Below are 21270 nucleotides of genomic sequence, written 5' to 3'. Positions count from 1 at the left end.
GGTCAGTACAGAGAGAGGGTCAGTACAGAGAGAGGGTCAGTACAGAGAGAGCGTCAGTACGGAGAGAGCGTCAGTACAGAGAGAGGGTCAGTACAGAGAGAGGGTCAGTACAGAGACAGCGTCAGTACAGAGAGAGGGTCAGTACAGAGAGAGTGTCAGTACAGAGAGAGGGTCAGTACAGAGAGAGGGTCAGTACAGAGAGAGCGTCAGTACAGAGAGAGCGTCAGTACAGAGAGAGCGTCAGTACAGAGAGAGCGTCAGTACAGAGTGAGCGCCAGTACAGAGAGAGGGTCAGTACAGAGAGAGCGTCAGTACAGAGACAGGGTCAGTACAGAGAGAGGGTCAGTACAGAGAGAGGGTCAGTACAGAGAGAGGGTCAGTACAGAGAGAGCGTCAGTACAGAGTGAGTGTCAGTACGGAGAGAGGGTCAGTACAGAGACAGCGTCAGTACAGAGAGAGCGTCAGTACAGAGTGAGTGTCAGTACGGAGAGAGGGTCAGTACAGAGACAGGGTCAGTACAGAGAGAGTGTCAGTACAGAGACAGGGTCAGAACAGAGACAGGGTCAGTACAGAGAGAGTGTCAGTACAGAGAGAGCGTCAGTACAGAGTGAGCGTCAGTACAGAGAGAGGGTCAGTACAGAGAGAGGGTCAGTACAGAGAGAGTGTCAGTACAGAGACAGGGTCAGTACAGAGAGAGGGTCAGTACAGAGAGAGCGTCAGTACAGAGAGAGCGTCAGTACAGAGTGAGCGTCAGTACAGAGAGAGGGTCAGTACAGAGAGAGCGTCAGTACAGAGTGAGCGTCAGTACAGAGAGAGTGTCAGTACAGAGAGAGTGTCAGTACAGAGAGAGTGTCAGTACAGAGACAGGGTCAGTACAGAGAGAGTGTCAGTACAGCGAGAGCGTCAGTACAGAGTGAGCGTCAGTACAGAGAGGGGGTCAGTACAGAGAGAGGGTCAGTACAGAGAGAGTGTCAGTACAGAGAGAGGGTCAGTACAGAGAGAGGGTCAGTACAGAGAGAGGGTCAGTACAGAGAGAGGGTCAGTACAGAGAGAGCGTCAGTACAGAGAGAGCGTCAGTACAGAGTGAGCGTCAGTACAGAGAGAGGGTCAGTACAGAGAGAGGGTCAGAACAGAGACAGCGTCAGTACAGAGACAGCGTCAGTACAGAGAGAGGGTCAGTACAGAGAGAGGGTCAGTACAGAGAGAGGGTCAGTACAGAGAGAGGGTCAGTACAGAGAGAGGGTTAGTACAGAGTGAGCTTCAGTACAGAGAGAGCGTCAGTACAGTGAGAGGGTCAGTACAGAGAGAGGGTCAGTACAGAGAGAGGGTCAGTACAGAGAGAGGGTCAGTACAGAGACAGGGTCAGTACAGAGAGAGCGTCAGTACAGAGTGAGCGTCAGTACAGAGAGAGGGTCAGTACAGAGAGAGCGTCAGTACAGAGAGAGGGTCAGTACAGAGAGAGCGTCAGTACAGAGAGAGCGTCAGTACAGAGAGAGCGTCAGTACGGAGAGAGGATCAGTACAGAGAGAGTGTCAGTACGGAGAGAGGGTCAGGACAGAGAGAGGGTCAGTACAGAGAGAGCGTCAGTACTAACAGAGCGTCAGTACAGACAGAGCGTCAGTCGGGAGAGAGGCTTAGTCCAGAGAGTAGAACATCGAACACTACAGCACAGAACAGGCCCTTCGGCCCACGATGTTGTGCCGACCTTTATCTGAAACCAAGATCAAGCTATCCCACTCCCTATCATCATGTGCCTATCCAATAACCACTTATATATTCCTCAAGTGTCTGACTCCACTATCACTGCAGGCAGTCCATTCCACACCCCAACCACTCTCTGCGTAAAGAACCTACCTCTGATATCCTTCCTATATCTCCCACCACGAACCCTATAGTTATGCTGACCCTCTCTCTGTGCTGACTTTTCCCATCGCCTTCAGTGTTTCAAGTGCTCATTCAAATATTTTTAAAGGCTGTAAGTTTTGCAGCCTCTGGTCCCTTACCAGGCAGTGCTTTCCAGATCGCCACCACTCTCAATGATTTTTTTTCCTCAAATCCCCTGCCCCTTCCCCTAAAACTCTGCCCCCTTATGATTGACCTCTCAAACAAGAGGAACAGTTGGTTCCTACTCATCCTGTCCATACGTTTCATCATCTTTTCCACCTCAATCATGTCCTCTCTCAGCCCTTCTGCTCTCGAGAAAACAATCCAAGCCTATCCAGTCTCTCCTTATATCTCAAATGCTCCATCCCAGGCAACATCCTGGTGAATTTCCTCTGTCCTCCCTCCAGTGCAATCACATCCTTACTGTACAGAGGTGACAAATGGAAGGGTCGAGTGTGGTGGAAATAATTTTTTGAGGTGTGTCTATTTCAATGCAGGGAGTATTGTGGGGAAGGCAGATGAGCTGAAGGTGTGGATAGACACATGGAAATATGACATTATAGCCATTAGTGAAACTTGGCTACAGGAGGGGCAGGACTGGCAGCTCAATGTTCCAGGGTTCCAATGTTTCAGGCAGGATAGAAGCAGAGGGATAAAAGGTGGGGGGGTGGCATTGTTGGTCAGGGAAAATGTTACAGCGGTACTCAGGCAGGATCATAGAAATCATAGAAACCCTACAGTGCAGAAGGAGGCCATTTGGCCCATCGAGTCTGCACCGACCACAATCCCACCCAGGCCCTACCCCCACATATTTTACCCGCTAATCCCTCTAACCTACACATCCCAGGACTCTAAGGGGCAATTTTTTAACCTGGCCAATCAACCTAACCCGCACATCTTTGGACTGTGGGAGGAAACCGGAGCACCCGGAGGAAACCCACGCAGACACGAGGAGAATGTGCAAACTCCACACAGACAGTGACCCGAGCCGGGAATCGAACCCGGGACCCTGGAGCTGTGAAGCAGCAGTGCTAACCACTGTGGTACCGTGCCGCCCTAGATTAGGCATAGATAGATATATTAGGCATACATAGAAGGATAGATTAGGCAGCTTGTCTACAGAGGCCCTATGGGTGGAGCTGAGAAACAGGAAAGGTATGACCACATTAATGGGCTTGTATTATAGACCACCCAATAGTCAGCGAGAATTGGAGGAGCAAATCAGCGGAGAGATAGCTGACAACTGCAAGAAACACAAAGTTGTGATTGTAGGGGATTTTAATTTTCCACATATAGATTGGGACTCGCATACTGTTAAAGGTTTAGACGGGGGAGAGTTTGTAAAATGTGTTCAGGAGAATTTTCTACATCAGGTGCCAACGAGAGAGGATGCGATATTGGATCTCCTATTGGGAAATGAGTTAGGGCAGGTGATGGATGTGAGTGTGAGGGAACACTTTGGATCCAGTGATCATAATGCCATTAGTTTCAACCTGATCGTGGATAAGGATAGATCTGGTCCTCGGGTTGAAGTTCTGAACTGGAAAAAGGCCAAATTTGATGAAATGAGAAGGGATCTGGGAAGTGTGGATTGGCACAGGCTGTTCTCTGGTAAGGATGTAAATGGAAAGTGGGAGGCCTTCAAAGGAGAAATTTTGAGAGTGCAGAGTTTGTATGTTCCTGTCAGGATTAAAGGCAAAGTAAATAGGAATAAGGAACCTTGGTTCTCGAGGGAGATTGTAACACTGATTAAGAGGAAGAGAGAGTTGTATGAAATGTACAGGCAGCAAGGAACACATCAGATGCTCGAGGAGTATAAAAAGTGCAAGAAGCTACTTAAGAGGGAAATCAGGAGGGCTAAAAGAAGACATGAGGTTGCTTTGGCAGACAGAGTGAAGGAAAATCCAAAGAGCTTCTATAGATATGTTAGGAGCAAAAGGATAGTGAGGGATAAAATTGGTCCTCTTGAAGACCAGAGTGGTAGACTGTGTATGGAACCAAAAGAGATGGGGGAGATACGAAATGGTTTTTTTGCATCCGTATTTACTGAGGAAACAGGCATGGAGTCTACGGAAATAGGGCAAACTGGTAGGGAGGCCATGGAACCTTTACAGATTAAAGGAGAGGAGGTGCTCGCTGTCTTGAGGCAAATCAGAGTGGATAAATCCCCAGGACCGGACAGGGTATTCCCACGGACCTTGAGGGAAGCTAGTGTTGAACTTGCAGGGGCCCTGGCAGACATATTTAAAATGTCAGTATTCACGGGGGAGGTGCCGGATGATTGGAGGGTGGCTCATGTTGTTCCGTTGTTTAAAAAAGGTTCCAAAAGAAATCCGGGAAATTATAGGCCAGTAAGTTTGACGTCGGTGGTGGGCAAGTTATTGGAAGGTGTGATAAGGGATAGGATCTACAAATATTTGGATAGACAGGGACTTATTAGGGAGAGTCAACATGGCTTTGTGCGTGGTAGGTCATGTTTGACCAATCTATTAGAGTTTTTCGAGGAGGTTACCAGGAAAGTGGATGAAGGGAAGGCGGTGGATGTTGTCTACCTGGATTTCAGCAAGGCCTTTGACAAGGTCCCTCATGGGAGGTTAGTTAGGAAGGTTCAGTCGCTGGGTATACATGGGGAGGTAGTAAATTGGATAAGACACTGGCTCAATGGAAGAAGCCAGAGAGTGGTTGTGGAGGATTGCTTCTCTGAGTGGAGGCCTGTGACTAGTGGTGTGCCGCAGGGATCGGTGTTGGGTCCATTGTTGTTTGTCATCTATATCAATGATCTGGATGATAATGTGGTAAATTGGATCAGCAAGTTTGCTGATGATACTAAGATTGGAGGTGTAGTGGACAGTGAGGAAGGTTTTCAAAGCTTGCAGAGGGATTTGGACCAACTAGAAAAATGGGCTGAAAAATGGCAAATGGAATTTAACGCAGACAAGTGTGAGATATTGCACTTTGGAAGGACAAACCAAAGACGAACGTACAGGGTAAATGGTAGGACTCTGAAGAGTGCAGTTGAACAGAGAGATCTGGGAATACAGGTACAGAGTTCCCTAAAAGTGACGTCACAGGTGGATAGGGTCGTAAAGAGTGCCTTTGGTACATTGGCCTTTATAAATCGGAGTATCGAGTATAAAAGTTGGAGTGTTATGGTAAGGTTATATAAGGCATTGGTGAGGCCGAATTTAGAGTATTGTGTACAGTTTTGGTCACCTAGTTACAGGAAGGATGTAAATAAGATTGAAAGAGTGCAGAGAAGGTTCACAAGGATGTTGCCGGGACTTGAGAAGCTGAGTTACAGAGAGAGATTGAATAGGTTGGGACTTTATTCCCTGGAGCGTAGAAGATTGAGGGGAGATTTGATTGAGATGTATAAGATTTTGATGGGTATGGATAGAGTGAATGCAAGCAGGCTTTTTCCGCTGAGGCGAGGGGAGAAAAAAACCAGAGGGCATGGGTTAAGGGTGAAAGGAGAAAAGTTTAAAGGGAATATTAGGGGGGGCTTCTTCACGCAGAGAGTGGTGGGAGTGTGGAATGAGCTGCCGGATAAAGTGGTAAATGCGGGGTCACTTTTAACATTTAAGAAAAACTTGGACGGGTTCATGGATGAGAGGGGTGTGGAGAGATATGGTCCAAGTGCAGGTCAGTGGGACTAGGCATAAAATGGTTCGGCACAAACAAGAAGGGCCAAAAGGCCTGTTTCTGAGCTGTAATTTTCTATGGTTCTATAGTGACCAGAACTGTCCCCAGTTCTCCAGCTCTGGCCGAACCAATGCTCTGTACGGCTCCAACATTACCTCCTTGCTCTTATGCTCTCTGCCACAACTGATAAAAGCAACTATCCCACATACCTTCTCAACGATCCTATTTACCTGCTCTGCCACCTTCAGTGATCTGTGAATTAGTATCCCTATCCCTCTGGATTTCCTGCTGCTCTGCCATTCATTAAATACTCCCTTGTCTTGTTTCTTCTGCCCAAAGTGCATCACCTCGCATTTATCAAGGTCAAATACCATCTGCCACTGCTCTGTCCATCTGACCAATCCATCCATATCAAACAATGATGTGACAGAGTACAGGAATGAGATAGAGGATCGAGTGAACTGGTGCGGTGACAATAATCTCTCCCTCAACATCAATAAAACGAAGGAGATTGTCATCGACTTCAGGAAGTGAAGTGGAGAACATGCCCCTGTCTACATCAATGGGGATGAAGTAGAAATGGTCGAGAGCTTCATGTTTTTAGGTGTCCAGATCACCAACAACCTGTCCTGGTCCCCCTCACGCCGACACTATAGTTAAGAAAGCACCACCAACGTCTATACTTTCTCAGGTGGCGAAGGAAATTTGGCATGTCAGCTACGACTCTCACCAACTTTTACAGATGCACCATAGAAAGCATTCTTTCTGGTTGTATCACAGCTTGGTATGGCTCCTGCTCTGCCCAAGACCGCAAGGAACTACAAAAGGTCGTGAACGTAGCCCAATCCATCACGCAAACCACTGACTCTGTCCACACTTCCTACTGCCTCGGCAAAGCAGCCAGCGTAAGTAAGGATCCCACACATCACGGACATTCTCTTTTCCACCTTCTTCCATTGGGAAAAAGATACAAAAGTCTGAGGTCACGTATCAACTGCTTCAAGAAGAATTTCTTCCCTGCTGCCATCAGACTTGTGAATGGACCTACCTTGCATTAAGTTGATCTTTCTCTACACCCTAACTATGACTGCAATACTAACATTCTGCACTCTCTCGTTTCCTTCTCGGTGAACGGTATGCTTTGTCTGTTTGGGATGCGAGAAACAATACTTTTCACTGTGTGCTAATACATGTGACAATAATAAATCAGATCAAATATATCTTCCTGTAATGACCATCTTCACTCACAACCACTCCATCATCTGCAAACTTGCATCACATCACCCTCACATTTCCATTGATGTATATAACAATGCATATCACAGAGCAACACTGAATCTCGTGATACACCGCTGGACACCATCTCCACTCACTCAAACAGCCTTCTACCACCATCCTATTACGAAGCCAGTTTCTGACCCATCTCACCACGTTCCCCTGAATTCCATGTGATTCAACCTTCGCAATCAGTCTCCCAAGTGGGGCCTTGTCAAAGCATTGCTAAAATCCAGATAAACTATGTAAATTGTACATCAACTGGATTTCCATCACCCACACACTCGATCACACTCGACTTTTGAAGGGGTAACCAAGAAGGTAGATGAGGGCAGTGCAGTTGATGTTGTCTACATGGACTTTAGCAAGGCCTTTGACAAGGTACCGCATGGTAGGTTGTTGCATCAGGTTAAATCTCACGGGATCCAGTGTGAGGTAACTAAATGGATACAAAATTGGCTTCTTGACAGAAGCCAGAGGGTGGTTGTAGAGGGTTGTTTTTCAAACTGGAGGCCTGTGACCAGCGGTGTGCCTCAGGGATCAGTGCTGGACCCACTGTTATTTGTCATTTATATTAATGATTTGGATGAGAATATTGAGGCATGGTCAGTAAGTTTGCAGATGACACCAAGATTGGTGGCATAGTGGACAGTGAAGAAAGTTCCCTCGGATTGCAACAGGATCTTGATCAATTGGGCCAGTGGGCTGACAAATGGCAGATGGAGTTTAATTTAGATAAATGCGAGGTGATGCATTTTGGTAGATTGAACCAGGGCAGGACTTACTCAGTTAATGGTAGGGCGTTGGGGAGAGTTACAGAACAAAGAGATCTTGGGGTACATGTTCATAGCTCCTTGAAAGTGGAGTCACAGGTGGACAGAGTGGTGAAGAAGGCATTCGGCATGCTTGGTTTCATCGGTCAGAACATTGAATACAGGAGTTGGGATGTCTTGTTGAAGTTGTACAAAACATTGGTAAGGCCACACTTGGAATACTGTGTGCAGTTCTGGTCACCCTATTATAGAAAAGATATTATTAAACTAGAAAGAGTGTCGAAGAGATTTACTAGGATGCTACTGGGACTTGATAGTTTAGTTATAAGGAAAGGCTGGATAGACTGGGACTGTTTTCTCTGGAGCGTAGGAGGCTGAGGGGTGATCTTATAGAGGTCTACAAAATAATGAGTGGCACAGATCAGCTAGATAGTCAATATCTTTTCCCAAAGGTAGGGGAATCTAAAACTAGAGGGCATAGGTTTAAGGGGAGAGGGGAGAGATACAAAAGTGTCCAGAAGGGCAATTTTTTCACACAGAGGGTAGTGAGTGTCTGGAACAAGCTGCCAGAGGTAGTAGTAGAGGCGGCTACAATTTTGTCTTTTAAAAAGCATTTACACAGTTACATGGGTAAGATGGGAATACAGGGGTATGGATCAAATGCAGGTAACTGGGATTAGTTTAGGGGTTTAAAAAAAAGGGCAGCATGGACAAGTTGGGCCGAAAGGTCTGTTTGCATGCTGTAAACCTTTACCATTCTATGACACATTTTAGAAAAATTCAAACAAATTTGTGAGGCGTGACCTCGCTCTGACAAAGCCATGCTGACTATCCCGAATGCCTTTCCAAGTGGAGATTAGTTATTTCCTTCAGAATTTTCTCCAGTCGTTTCCCGATCACTGATGTGAGACTCAGCAATCTGGAATATACCTTCTTGAAAAGTGGAACCAAATTAGCCATCCACCAGTTCTTGAGCACTTCACCCACACACACTTTCTCTCTCGCTCTCTCTCTCACACACTCTCTTTCTCTCTCGTTCTCTCACACACTCTCTTTCTCTCTCGTTCTCTCACACACACTCTTTCTCTCTTGCTCTCTCTCCGACACACTCTCTTTCTCTCTCGCTCTCTCTCCCACACACTCTTTCTCTCTCGCTCTCTCTCTCACACACATTCTTTCTCTCTCGCTCTCACACTTTCTCTCTCGCTCTCTCACACACTCTTTCTCTCTCGCTCTCACTCATACTCTTTCTCTCTCGCTCTCTCTCTCACACACTCTTTCTCTCTCACTCTCTCTCACACACTCTTTCTCTCGCTCTCGTGCACACACTCTTTCTCTCTCGCTCTCACACTCTTTCTCTCTCGCTCTCTCTCTCTCTCACACACACACTCTCTCGCTCTCTCTCACACACTCTTTCTCTATCGCTCTCCCTCTCACACTTTTTCTCCCTTGCTCTCTCTCTCTCGCACACTTTCTCTCTCACTCTCTCTCTCACACACTCTTTCTCTCTCGCTCTCTCTCTCACACTTTTTCTCCCTCGCTCTCTCTCACACACTCTTTCTCTCTCGCTCTCTCTCTCACACACTTTCTCTCTCGCTCTCTCTCTCGCACACTCTTTCTCTCTCGCTCTCTCTCTCACATTATTTCGCTCTCTCTCACACACACTTTCTCTCTTGCTCTCTCTCTCACACGATCTTTCTCTCTCGCTCTCTCTCTCTCACACACACTCTTTCTCTCTCACTCACACTCTCACACACACTCTTTCTCATTCACACACTCTCACACACACTCTTTCTCTCTCACTCACACACTCTCACACACACTCTTTCTCTCTCACTCACACACTCTTTCTCTCTCGCTCTCTCTCACACATACTTTCTCATTCGCTCTCTCTCTCGCTCTCTCTCTCTCTCTCTCGCACACTCTCTCACACACACAAAGAACAAAGAACAATACAGCACAGGAACAGGCCCTTCGGCCCTCCAAGCCCGTCCAGCTCCCTGGTCCAAACTAGACCATTCTTTTGTATCCCTCCATTCCCATATGAACGGTCATATGGCTATCTAAATAAGTCTTAAACGTTCCCAGTGTGTCCGCCTCCACCACCTTGCCCGGCAGCGCATTCCAGGCCCCCACCACCCTGTGTAAAATACGTCCTTCTGATATCTGTGTTAAACCTCCCCCCCTTCACCTTGAACCTATGACCCCTCGTGAACGTCACCACCGACCTGGGGAAAAGCTACCCACTGTTCACCCTATCTATGCCTTTCATAATTTTATACACCTCTATTAGGTCACCCCTCATCCTCCGTCTTTCCAGTGAGAACAACCCCAGTTTACCCAATCTCTCCTCATAACTATGCCCCTCCATACCAGGCAACATCCTGGTAAACCTCCTCTGCACTCTCTCTAAAGCCTCCACGTCCTTCTGGTAGTGTGGCGACCAGAACTGGGCGCAGTATTCCAAATGCGGCCGAACCAACGTTCTATACATCTGCAACATCAGACCCCAACTTTTATACTCTACGCCCTGTCCTATAAAGGCAAGCATGCCATATGCCTTCTTCACCACCTTCTCCACCTGTGACGTCACCTTCAAGGATCTGTGGACTTGCACACCCAGGTCCCTCTGCGTATCTACACCCTTTATGGTTCTGCCATTTATCGTATAGCTCCTCCCTACATTATTTCTACCAAAATGCATCACTTTGCATTCATCAGGATTGAACTCCATCTGCCATTTCTTTGCCCAAATTTCCAGCCTATCTATATCCTTCTGTAGCTTCTGACAATGCTCCTCACTATCTGCAAGTCCTGCCAATTTTGTGTCGACCGCAAACTTACTGATCACCCCAGTTACACCTTCTTCCAGATCGTTTATATAAATCACAAACAGCAGAGGTCCCAATACAGAGCCCTGCGGAACACCACTAGTCACAGGCCTCCAGCCGGAAAAAGACCCTTCCACTACCACCCTCTGTCTCTGTGACCAAGCCAGTTCTCCACCCATCTAGCCACCTCCCCCTTTATCCCATGAGATCCAAACTTTCTCTCTCACTCTCGCTCACACACTTTCTCTCTCGCTCTCTCTCTCACACACTCTCTTTCTCTCTCGCTCTCTCTCACACACTCGTTCTCTCTCGCTCTCTCTTTCACACACACTCTTTCTCTCTCGCTCTCTCTCTTTCACACACACTCTTTCTCTCTCGCTCTCTCTCTCATGCACTCTTGCTCTCTCGCTCTCTTCTCACACACTCTTTCTCTCTCGCTCTCTCTCTTTCACACACACACTTTCTCTTTCGCTCTCTCTCACACTCTTTCTCTCGCTCCCTCTCTCACACTCTTTCTCTCGCTCCCTCTCTCACACTCTTTCTCTCGCTCTCTCTCTCTCCCACTCTTTCTCTCTCGCTCCATCTCTCACACACTCTCTCTCGCTCTCTCTCTTTCACACACACTCTTTCTCTCTCGCTCTCTCTCACACTCTTTCTCTCTCGCTCTCTCTCTCTCCCACTCTTTCTCTCTCACTCCCTTTCTCACACACTCTTTCTCTCTCGCTCTCTCTTTCACACACACACTTTCTCTCTCGCTCTCTCTCTCTCTCACACACACTCTTTCTCTCTCGCTCTCTCTTTCACACACACACTTTCTCTCTCGCTCTCTCTCTCTCACACACACACACTCTTTCTTTCTCGCGCTCTCTCACACACTCTTTCTCTCTCGCTCTCGCTCACACACTTTCTCTCTCGCTCTCTCTCTCACACACTCTTTCTCTCTCGCTCTCACACACTCTTTCTCTCTCGCTCTCTCTTTCACACATTCTTCCTCTCTAGCTCTCTCTCTCACACTCTTTCTCTCTCGCTCTCTCTCTCACACTCTTTCTCTCTCGCTCTCTCTCACACACTCTTTCTCTCTCGCTCTCTCTCACACACTCTTTCTCTCTCGCTCTCTCTCTCACACTCTTTCTCTCTCGCTGTCTCTCTCACACTCTTTCTTTCTCGCTCTCTCTCTCTCCCACTCTTTCTCTCTCGCTCTCTCTCTCACACTCTTTCTCTCTAGCTCTCTCTCTCACACTCTTTCTCTCTCGCTCTCTCTCACACACTCTTTCTCTCTCACTCTCTCTCACACACTCTTTCTCTCTCGCTCTCTCTCTCACACTCTTTCTCTCTCGCTGTCTCTCTCACACTCTTTCTCTCTCGCTCTCTCTCTCTCCCACTCTTTCTCTCTCGCTCTCTCTCTCACACTCTTTCTCTCTCGCTCTCTCTCTCACACTCTTTCTCTCTCGCTCTCTCTCACACACTCTTTCTCTCTCGCTCTCTCTCTCACACTCTTTCTCTCTCGCTGTCTCTCTCACACTCTTTCTCTCTCGCTCTCTCTCTCTCCCACTCTTTCTCTCTCGCTCTCTCTCTCACACACTTTCTCTCTCGCTCTCTCTCTCACACTCTTTCTCTCTCGCTCTCTCGCACACACTCTTTCTCTCTCTCTCTCGCACACTTTTTCTCCCTCGCTCTCTCTCACACACTCTTTCTCTCTCGCTCTCTCTCTCACACTCTTTCTCTCTCGCTCTCTCTCACACACTCTTTCTCTCTCGCTCTCTCTCTCACACTCTTTCTCTCTCGCTGTCTCTCTCACACTCTTTCTCTCTCGCTCTCTCTCTCTCCCACTCTTTCTCTCTCGCTCTCTCTCTCACACACTTTCTCTCTCGCTCTCTCTCTCACACTCTTTCTCTCTCGCTCTCTCGCACACACTCTTTCTCTCTCTCTCTCGCACACTTTTTCTCCCTCGCTCTCTCTCACACACTCTTTCTCTCTCGCTCTCTCTCTCACACACTCTCTTTCTCTCTCGCTCTCTCTCTCACACACTCTCTTTCTCTCTCGTTCTCTCTCTCTCACACACACACTACCTTCAATGGCGAATATCTTTGCCTGCAGTTTTTCCTGGATGGTTTTGAGGGCTTCAAAATTTTTGATGGAGAATACAGTGTCATTGGTAGAGTTTGAGGCGATGGTTCGTAATTCTCGCTGTCCATCTTCCGTCTGAAAATCAGGTCCCACCTGAGAGCACAGAGACAGAATGTGAGGGAGAGAGCGGAGAGAGAGTGTGAGAGCGCAGAGGGAGAGCGGGGAGAGAGAGTGTGAGAGAAAGTGCAAGGAGTGAGCGAGGAGAGCGAGTGTGAGAGAGAGAGGGAGAGAGCGTGAGAGAGAGCATGGAGTGTGTGAGAGAGAGCGCGGATAGAGAGCGCGAGAGAGAGCACAGTGAGACAGCAAGGAGAGAGTGAGAGAGAGAGCACAGAGAGTGTGAGAGAGAGAGCAGAGAGAGAGCACAGAGAGTGTGAGAGAGAGAGAGGGACAGAGAGAGAGAGGGACAGAGAGAGGGACAGAGAGAGAGAGGGACAGAGAGCGAGAGAGAGGGACAGCGAGAAGAGGGGGGGACAGCGAGAGAGAGAGGTGGACAGAGAGCGAGAGAGAGGTGGGGACAGAGAGAGAGAGAGAGAGACAAAGAGAGAGAGAGAGGGAGGGACAGAGAGAGAGTGAGAGAGTGACAGAGAAATGAGGGAGAGAGAGACAGAGAGAGAGAGGGGGACAGAGGGAGAGAGAGTGAGAAGGACAGAGAGAGGGACAGAGAGAGAGAGAGAGGTGGGGACAGAGAGAGAGAGAGAGAGACAAAGAGAGAGAGAGAGACAAAGAAAGAGAGAGAGAGGTGGGGACAGAGAGAGAGAGAGAGAGAGGTGGGGACAGAGAGAGAGACAAAGAGAGAGAGAGAGAGGGAGGGACAGAGAGTGACAGAGGGACAGAGAAAGAGAGAGAGAGAGAGACAGAGAGAGAGAGGGGGACAGAGGGAGAGAGAGTGAGAAGGACAGAGAGAGTGAGAAGGACAGAGAGAGGGACAGAGAGAGAGAGGGACAGAGAGAGAGAGAAGGACAGAGGGGGAGAGAGAGAGAGGGACAGAGAGAGAGGGGGCAGAAAGAGCGCGAGAGAGAGCACAGTGAGACAGCAAGGAGAGAGTGAGAGAGAGAGCAAGGAGAGAGTGAGAGAGAGAGCACGGAGAGTGTGAGAGTGCAGAGAGAGAGCGTGCGAGAGAGCGCAGAGAGTGTGAGAGAGAGAGCAGAGAGAGAGCACAGAGAGCACGCGGTGAGAGCGCGCAGAGAGAGCGCTAGACGGAGCGCAGAGAGAGAGTGCACGGGAGAGAGAGCGCGCGCGAGAGAGACAGCGCACGCGCGGGAGAGAGAGAGCGCACGCGCGGGAGAGAGAGAGCGCACGCGCGAGAGAGAGAGAGAGCACACGCGCAATAGAGTGCGCGCGCGAGAGTGAGCGCGGAGAGAGAGTGAACGTGCGTGCGAGAGAGAGAGTGAATGCCGAGAACGAGCGCGGAGAGAGAGCGCGGGGAGAGAGCGCGTAAGGGAGCGCGTAAGAGAGTGCGTAGGAGAGCTTGGAGAGAGACCGTGAGGGAGAGCGTGGAGAGAGAGCGCGGAGAGAGATCGCAGAGAGAAAGCATGGAAAGACAGCGCGGTGAGAGAGCGTGGTGAGAGAGAGCGCGCAGAGAGAGAGCGCAGAGAGAGAGAGCGCAGAGAGAGCGCAGAGAGAGAGAGCGCAGAGAGAGAGCGCGCAGAGAGAGAGCGCAGAGAGAGAGAGCGCAGAGAGAGAGAGCGCAGAGAGAGAACGCACAGAGAGAGAGCGCACAGAGAGAGAGCGCACAGAGAGAGAGCGCACAGAGAGAGAGCGCAGAGAGAGAGAGCGCAGAGAGAGCGGGCAGAGAGCGCGCAGAGAGAGAGAGCGCAGAGAGAGAGCGCACAGAGAGAGAGCGCAGAGAGAGAGCGCAGAGAGAGCGCAGAGAGAGAGCGCAGAGAGAGTGGGCAGAGAGAGCGCAGAGAGAGAGCGCAGAGAGAGAGAGCGCAGAGAGAGAGCGCAGAGAGAGAGCGCAGAGAGAGAGCGCAGAGAGAGAGCGCAGAGAGAGAGCGCGCAGAGAGAGAGCGCAGAGAGGACGCAGAAAGAGAGCGCAGAGAGAGAGCGCACAGAGAGAGAGCGCAGAGAGAGAGAACGCAGAGAGAGCGCAGAGAGAGCACGCGGAGAGAGCGCGCACAGAGAGAGAAGGCTGAGAGAGCGCAGAGAGAGAGCACAGAGAGAGAGCGCAGAGAGAGCACGAGAGAAAGGAGGGAGGACGGAGGAGAGTGGGCAAACAAAGGAGGGGGAGGCAGTGGGGGAACAAAAGACGGGGTGGGAGTGGGGGACAAAGGACAGGGGAGGGAGTGTAGGGGCGGAGTGGGGTGGGAGTGGAATGGGGGGAGGAATAAGGGGGAATGGGGGGAGGAATAAGGGGGAATGGGGGGAGGAATAAGGGGGAATGGGGGGAGGAATAAGGGGGAATGGGGGGAGGAATAAGGGGGAATGGGGGGAGGAATAAGGGGGAATGGGGGGAGGAATAAGGGGGAATGGGGGGAGGAATAAGGGGGAATGGGGGGAGGAATAAGGGGGAATGGGGGGAGGAATAAGGGGGAATGGGGGGAGGAATAAGGGGGAATGGGGGGAGGAATAAGGGGGAATGGGGGGAGGAATAAGGGGGACAAGGGGTGGAAGATGGACACACACACACACCCCCCGACACACACACACACACACACACACACACAGACCCCAGACACACACACACACACACACACACAGACCCCAGACACACACCTCGACACACCCTACCAGACGCACGCACCCTCCCCGGCACACGCACCCACTCCGGCACACGCACCCACTCCGACACACCCACCCACTCCGACACACCCACTCCGACACACCCACCCACTCCGACAGACCCACCCACTCCGACACACCCACCCACTCCGACACACCCACCCTCCCCGGCACACCCACCCACTCCGACACACCCACCCACTCCGACACACCCACCCACTCCGACACACCCACCCACTCCGACACACCCACCCACTCCGACACACCCACCCACTCCGACACACCCACCCTCCCCGGCACACCCACCCACTCCGACACACCCACCCACTCCGACACACCCACCCACTCCGACACACCCACCCACTCCGACACACCCACCCACTCCGACACACCCACCCACTCCGACACACCCACCCACTCCGACACACCCACCCACTCCGACACACCCACCCTCCCCGGCACACCCACCCACTCCGACACACCCACCCACTCCGACACACCCACCCACTCCGACACACCCACTCCGACACACCCACCCACTCCGACAGACCCACCCACTCCGACACACCCACCCACTCCGACACACCCACCCACTCCGACACACCCACCCACTCCGACACACCCACCCACTCCGACACACCCACCCACTCCGACACACCCACCCACTCCGACACACCCACTCCGACACACCCACCCACTCCGACAGACCCACCCACTCCGACACACCCACCCACTCCGACACACCCACCCTCACCGGCACACCCACCCACTCCGACACACCCACCCACTCCGACACACCCACCCACTCCGACACACCCACCCACTCCGACACACCCACCCACTCCGACACACCCACCCACTCCGACACACCCACCCTCCCCGGCACACCCACCCACTCCGACACACCCACCCACTCCGACACACCCACCCACTCCGACACACCCACCCACTCCGACACACCCAGCCTCCCCGGCACACCCACCCACTCCGACACACCCACCCACTCCGACACACCCACCCACTCCGACACACCCACCCACTCCGACACACCCACCCTCCCCGGCACACCCACCCACTCCGACACACCCACCCACTCCGACACACCCACCCACTCCGACACACCCACTTCAACACCCACCCCAACACAAACACACACAAACTTTCCAACCATGCTCTCCCCACATTGCCCTTTGACCCCCACATTGCCACTCACCCCGACAGCGAATCGCAGTATGTCTTTGGCCTCAGCCAGTGCGATGGCCTCATTGAAATTGGTTCCACGGTCATTGGATTTCCCGTCTGTAATCACCACCATTACCCGTTTGGAATCAGCCCTCAGCCCACTTTCCGGGACAAAGATATCATTGCTGTGGATAGAGGGAGAATTTTGGTGTACATGCAACATAGAACATAGAACAGTACAGCACAGAACAGGCCCTTCATCCCTCGATGTTGTGCCGAGCTTTATCTGAAAACAAGATCAAGCTATTCCACTCGCTATCATCCTGGTGTGCTCCATGTGCCTATCCAATAACCGCTTGAAAGTTCCTCAAGTGTCTGACTCCACTATCACTGCAGGCAGTCCATTCCACACCCCAACCACTCTCTGCGTAAAGAACCTACCTCAGACATCCCTCCTATATCTCCCACCATGAACCCTATAGTTATGCCCCCGAGTAACAGCTACATCCACCCGAGAAAATAGTCTCTGAACGTCCACTCTATCTATCCCCCCTCATCATCTTATAAACCTCTATTAAGTCGCCTCTCATCCTTCTCCGCTCTAAAGAGAAAAGCCCCAGCTCCCTCAACCTTTCCTCATAAGACCTCCCCTCCAAACCAGGCAGCATCCTGGTAAATCTCCTCTGCACCTTCTCCAATGCTTCCACATCCTTCGTGAGGTGACCAGAACTGCACACAATATTCCAAATCTGGTCTCACCAAGGTCCTGTACAGTTGCAGCATAACCCCACGGCTCTTAAACTCAAACCCCCTGTTAATAAAAGCTAACACACTATAGGCCTTCTTCACGGCTCTATCCACTTGAGTGGCAACCTTTAGAGATCTGTGGATATGGACCCCACGATCTCTCTGTTCCTCCACATTCCTCAGAACCCGGCCGTTGACCCTGAAATCTGCATTTAAATTTGTCCTCCCAAAATGAATCACCTCACATTTATCAGGGTTAAACTCCATCTGCCATTTTTCGGTCCAGCTCTGCAAACTATCAATGTCTCTTTGCAGCCTACAACAGCCCTCCACCTCATCCACTACTCCACCAATCTTGGTGTCATCAGCAAATTTACTAACCCACCCTTCAGCCCCCTCCTCCAAGTCATTGATAAAAATCACAAATAGCAGAGGACCCAGCACTGATCCCTGTGGTACACCGCTGGTAATTGGTCTCCAGTCTGAAAATTTTCCATCCACCACCCTCTGTCTTCGATATGATGTGGAGATGCCGGCGTTGGACTGGTTCCACTCCATCTGATGAAGGAGCAGCGCTCCGAAAGCTAATGGCATTTGCTACCAAATAAACCTGTTGGACTTTAACCTGGTGCTGTTATTCTATGAGATAGCCAGTTACTTATCCAATCGGCCAAATTTCCCTCTATCCCACACCGCCTTACTTTCTTCATAAGCCGACCATGGGGAACCTGATCAAACGCCTTACTAAAATCCATGTATATGACATCGACTGCTCTACCTTCATCTACACACTTAGTTACCTCCTCAAAGAATTCAATCAAATTTGTGAGGCAAGACTTACCCTTCACAAATCCGTGTTGACTATCCCGGATTAAGCTGCATCTTTCCAAATGGTCATAAATCCTATCCCTCAGGACCTTTTCCATTAACTTACCAACCACCGAAGTAAGACTAACCGGTCTATAATTGCCAGGGTCATTCCTATTTCCTTTCTTAAACAGAGGAACAACATTCGCCACTCTCCAGTCCTCTGGCACTATCCCCGTAACAGTTTTAACAACACCAGGTTCAAGTCCAACAGGTTTATTTGGTAGCAAATTTGGTAGCAACTGGTTGGCTGTAGAGATTTGCATTCTAATCAGTATTCTGTAACTTAATTTTGTGTCTCTGTGCCCTGTTTGAGAGCAGATTTCCATTCCATCTGACAAAGGAGCAGCGCTCCGAAAGCTAATGGTATTTGCTACCAAATAAACCTATTGGACTTTAACCTGGTGTTGTTAAAACTCTTACTGTGTTTACCCCAGTCCAACACCGGCATCTCCACATCATGGCTATCCCCGTGGACAGTGAGGACCCAAAGATCAAAGCCAAAGGCTCTGCAATCTCATCCTTTGCCTCCCAAAGAATCCTAGGATATATTTCATCATGCCCAGGGGACTTATCGACCCTCAGGTTTTTCAAAATTGCTAATACATCTTCCCTCAGTACATCTACCTCCTCCAGCCTATCAGCCTGGATCCCACTCTCATCCTCAAAAACATGGTCCCTCTCCTTGGTGAACACTGAATAAGAGTATTCATTCATCACCTCGCCTATCTCTACTGACTCCATGCACAAGTTCCCACTACTGTCCTTGACCGGCCCTAACCTAACGTTGGTCATTCTTTTATTTCTCACATAAGAGTAAAAAGCCTTGGGGTTTTCCTTGATCCGACTCGCCAAGGACTTCTCATGTCCCCTCCTAGCTCTCCTAAGCCCTCCTTTTAGCTCATTCCTTGCTACCTTGTACTCCTCAAGTGACCCAGTGTACGTGTACATGTGCTTGTAGGCACATGTGATTGAAGGTCTGTGTGTATGTCTGCATATTTGAGTGCTTATACATGTCTATGTAAATGGATGCGTGTACATCTGTGGTGGGTAAATTGTTGGAAGGTATTTTGAGAGACAGGATCTACAGGCATTTAGAGATGCAATTAGGGACAGTCAGCATGGCTTTGTGAGTGGAAAATCATGTCTCACAAATTTAATAGAGTTTTTTAAGGGGTAACCAAGAAGGTAGATGAGGGCAGTGCAGTTGATGTTGTCTACATGGACTTCAGCAAGGCCTTTGACAAGGTACCGCATGGTAGGTTGTTGCATAAAGTTAAATCTCACGGGATCCAGAGTGAAGTACCTAAATGGATACAAAATTGACTTCTTGACAGAAGCCAGAGGGTGGTTGTAGAGGGTTGTTTTTCAAACTGGAGGCCTGTGACCAGCGGTGTGCCTCAGGGATCAGTGCTGGACCCACTGTTATTTGTCATTTATATTCATGATTTGGATGAGAATATAGGGGGCATGGTTAGTAAGTTTGCAGATGACACCAAGATTGGTGACATGGTGGACAGTGAAGAAAGTTATCTCCAATTGCAATGGGATCTTGATCAATTGGGCCAGTGGGCTGACGAATGGCAGGTGGAGTTGAATTTAGACAAATGCGAGGTGATGCATTTTTGTAGATTGAACCAGGGCAGGACTTACTCAGTTAATGGTAGAGTGTTGGGGAGAGTTACAGAACAAAGAGATCTCGGGGTACATGTTCATAGCTCCTTGAAAGTGGAGTCACAGGTGGACAGAGTGGTGAAGAAGGCATTCGGCATGCTTGGTTTCATCGGTCAGAACATTGAATACAGGAGTTGGAATGTCTTGTTGAAGTTGTACAAGACATTGGTAAGGCCACACTTGGAATACTGTGTGCAATTTTGGTCACCCTATTATAGAAAGGATATTATTAAACTAGAAAGAGTGCAGAAAAGATTTACTAGGATGCTACCGGGAATTGATGGCTTGAGTTATAAGGAGAGGCTGAATAGACTGGGACTTTTTTCTCTGGAGCGAAGGAGGCTGAGGGGTGACCTTATAGAGGTCTATAAAATAATGAGGGGCATAGACAAGGTAGATAGTCAATATCTTTTCCCAAAGGTAGGGGAGTCTAAAACTAGAGGGCATAGGTTTAAGGTGAGAGGGGAGAGATACAAAAGTGTCCAGAGGGGCAATTTTTTCACACAGAGGGTGGTAGGTGTCTGGAACAAGCCGCCAGAGGTAGTAGTAGAGGCAGGTACAATTTTGTCTTTTAAAAAGCATTTAGATAGTTACATGGGTACGATGGGTTTAGAGGGATATGGGCCAAATGCGGGCAATTGGGATTAGCTTAGGGATTTTAAAAATAAAGGGTGGCATGGACCAGTTGGGCCGAAGGGCCTGTTTCCATGCTGTAAACCTTTATGAGTCTATGAGAGCGGATGTGTGTACAAACACACAAGTATAGAATCATACAGTGCACAAGTGCTCCTTCCGCCCATCGGGTCTACACCAACATGTGAGAAACAGCTGACCTCCCACCTGATCCCGTCTGCCAGCCTTTGGCCTATAGCCCTGAAGTCCAAAGATGTGCGGGTCAGGTTGATTGGCTATGCTAAAAATTGCCCGTAGTGTCCTGAGATGCGTAGGTTAGAGGGATTAGTGGGTAAATATGTGGGGATATGGGGGTAGGGCCTGGGTGGGATTGTGGTCGGTGCAGACTCAATGGGCCAAATGGCCTCCTTCTGCACTGTAGGGTTTCTATGATTCTATGAATGTTATGATGTGCCAAGTGTTCATCCAGATAATTTTAAAGGATGTGAGACAACCCGCCTCTACCACACTCCCAGGGAGCACATTCCAGACTGTCACCACCCCCTGGGTAAAAATGTTTTTCCTCGCATCCCCCCGAAACCTCCTGCCCCTCACCTTGAACTTATGTCCCCTCCTGACTGACCCTTCAACTAAGGAGAACAGCTGCCCCTTATCCACTCTGTCCATGTTCCTCAATCTTGGACACCTCGATCTGGTCGCCCCTCAGTCTTCTCTGCTCCAATGAAAACAAACCAGCCTTATCCAACCTCTCCTCATAACTTAAATGGAACACAGTGGCATAGTGGTTAGAGCTGATGCCTCACAATGCCAGGGACCTGGGTTCAATTCCCCACTCGGTTCACTGTCTGTGCGGAGTCTGCACTTTCTCACCATGCCTGCATGGATTTCCTCCGGGTGTTCCAGTCTCCTCCCAC

At 49.8% G+C, this 21270-nt stretch overlaps 1 protein-coding gene across 4 annotated transcripts in view; it reads right to left on the bottom strand.

Annotated features, from left to right (window-relative positions):
- The window catches only part of LOC144485644 (integrin alpha-M-like), a 462789-nt gene that overhangs the window by 426331 nt on the left and 15188 nt on the right, over window positions 1-21270 (bottom strand). For all 4 annotated transcript variants that reach the window (XM_078203742.1, XM_078203744.1, XM_078203743.1 and 1 more), the window contains exons 2-3: window positions 16467-16620; window positions 12475-12625 (exon numbers count right to left, since the gene is read on the bottom strand). In XM_078203742.1, the coding sequence (XP_078059868.1) occupies window positions 12475-12625; window positions 16467-16620 (305 nt within the window). The remainder of the gene's footprint in view (window positions 1-12474; window positions 12626-16466; window positions 16621-21270) is intronic.

The sequence above is a fragment of the Mustelus asterias genome, unplaced genomic scaffold (genome assembly GCF_964213995.1).
Source record: "Mustelus asterias unplaced genomic scaffold, sMusAst1.hap1.1 HAP1_SCAFFOLD_207, whole genome shotgun sequence".
Taxonomy (NCBI): domain Eukaryota; kingdom Metazoa; phylum Chordata; class Chondrichthyes; order Carcharhiniformes; family Triakidae; genus Mustelus; species Mustelus asterias.
Note: the sequence above shows the minus strand (reverse complement) of the source record. Positions and strands in the feature narration are given on the sequence as shown.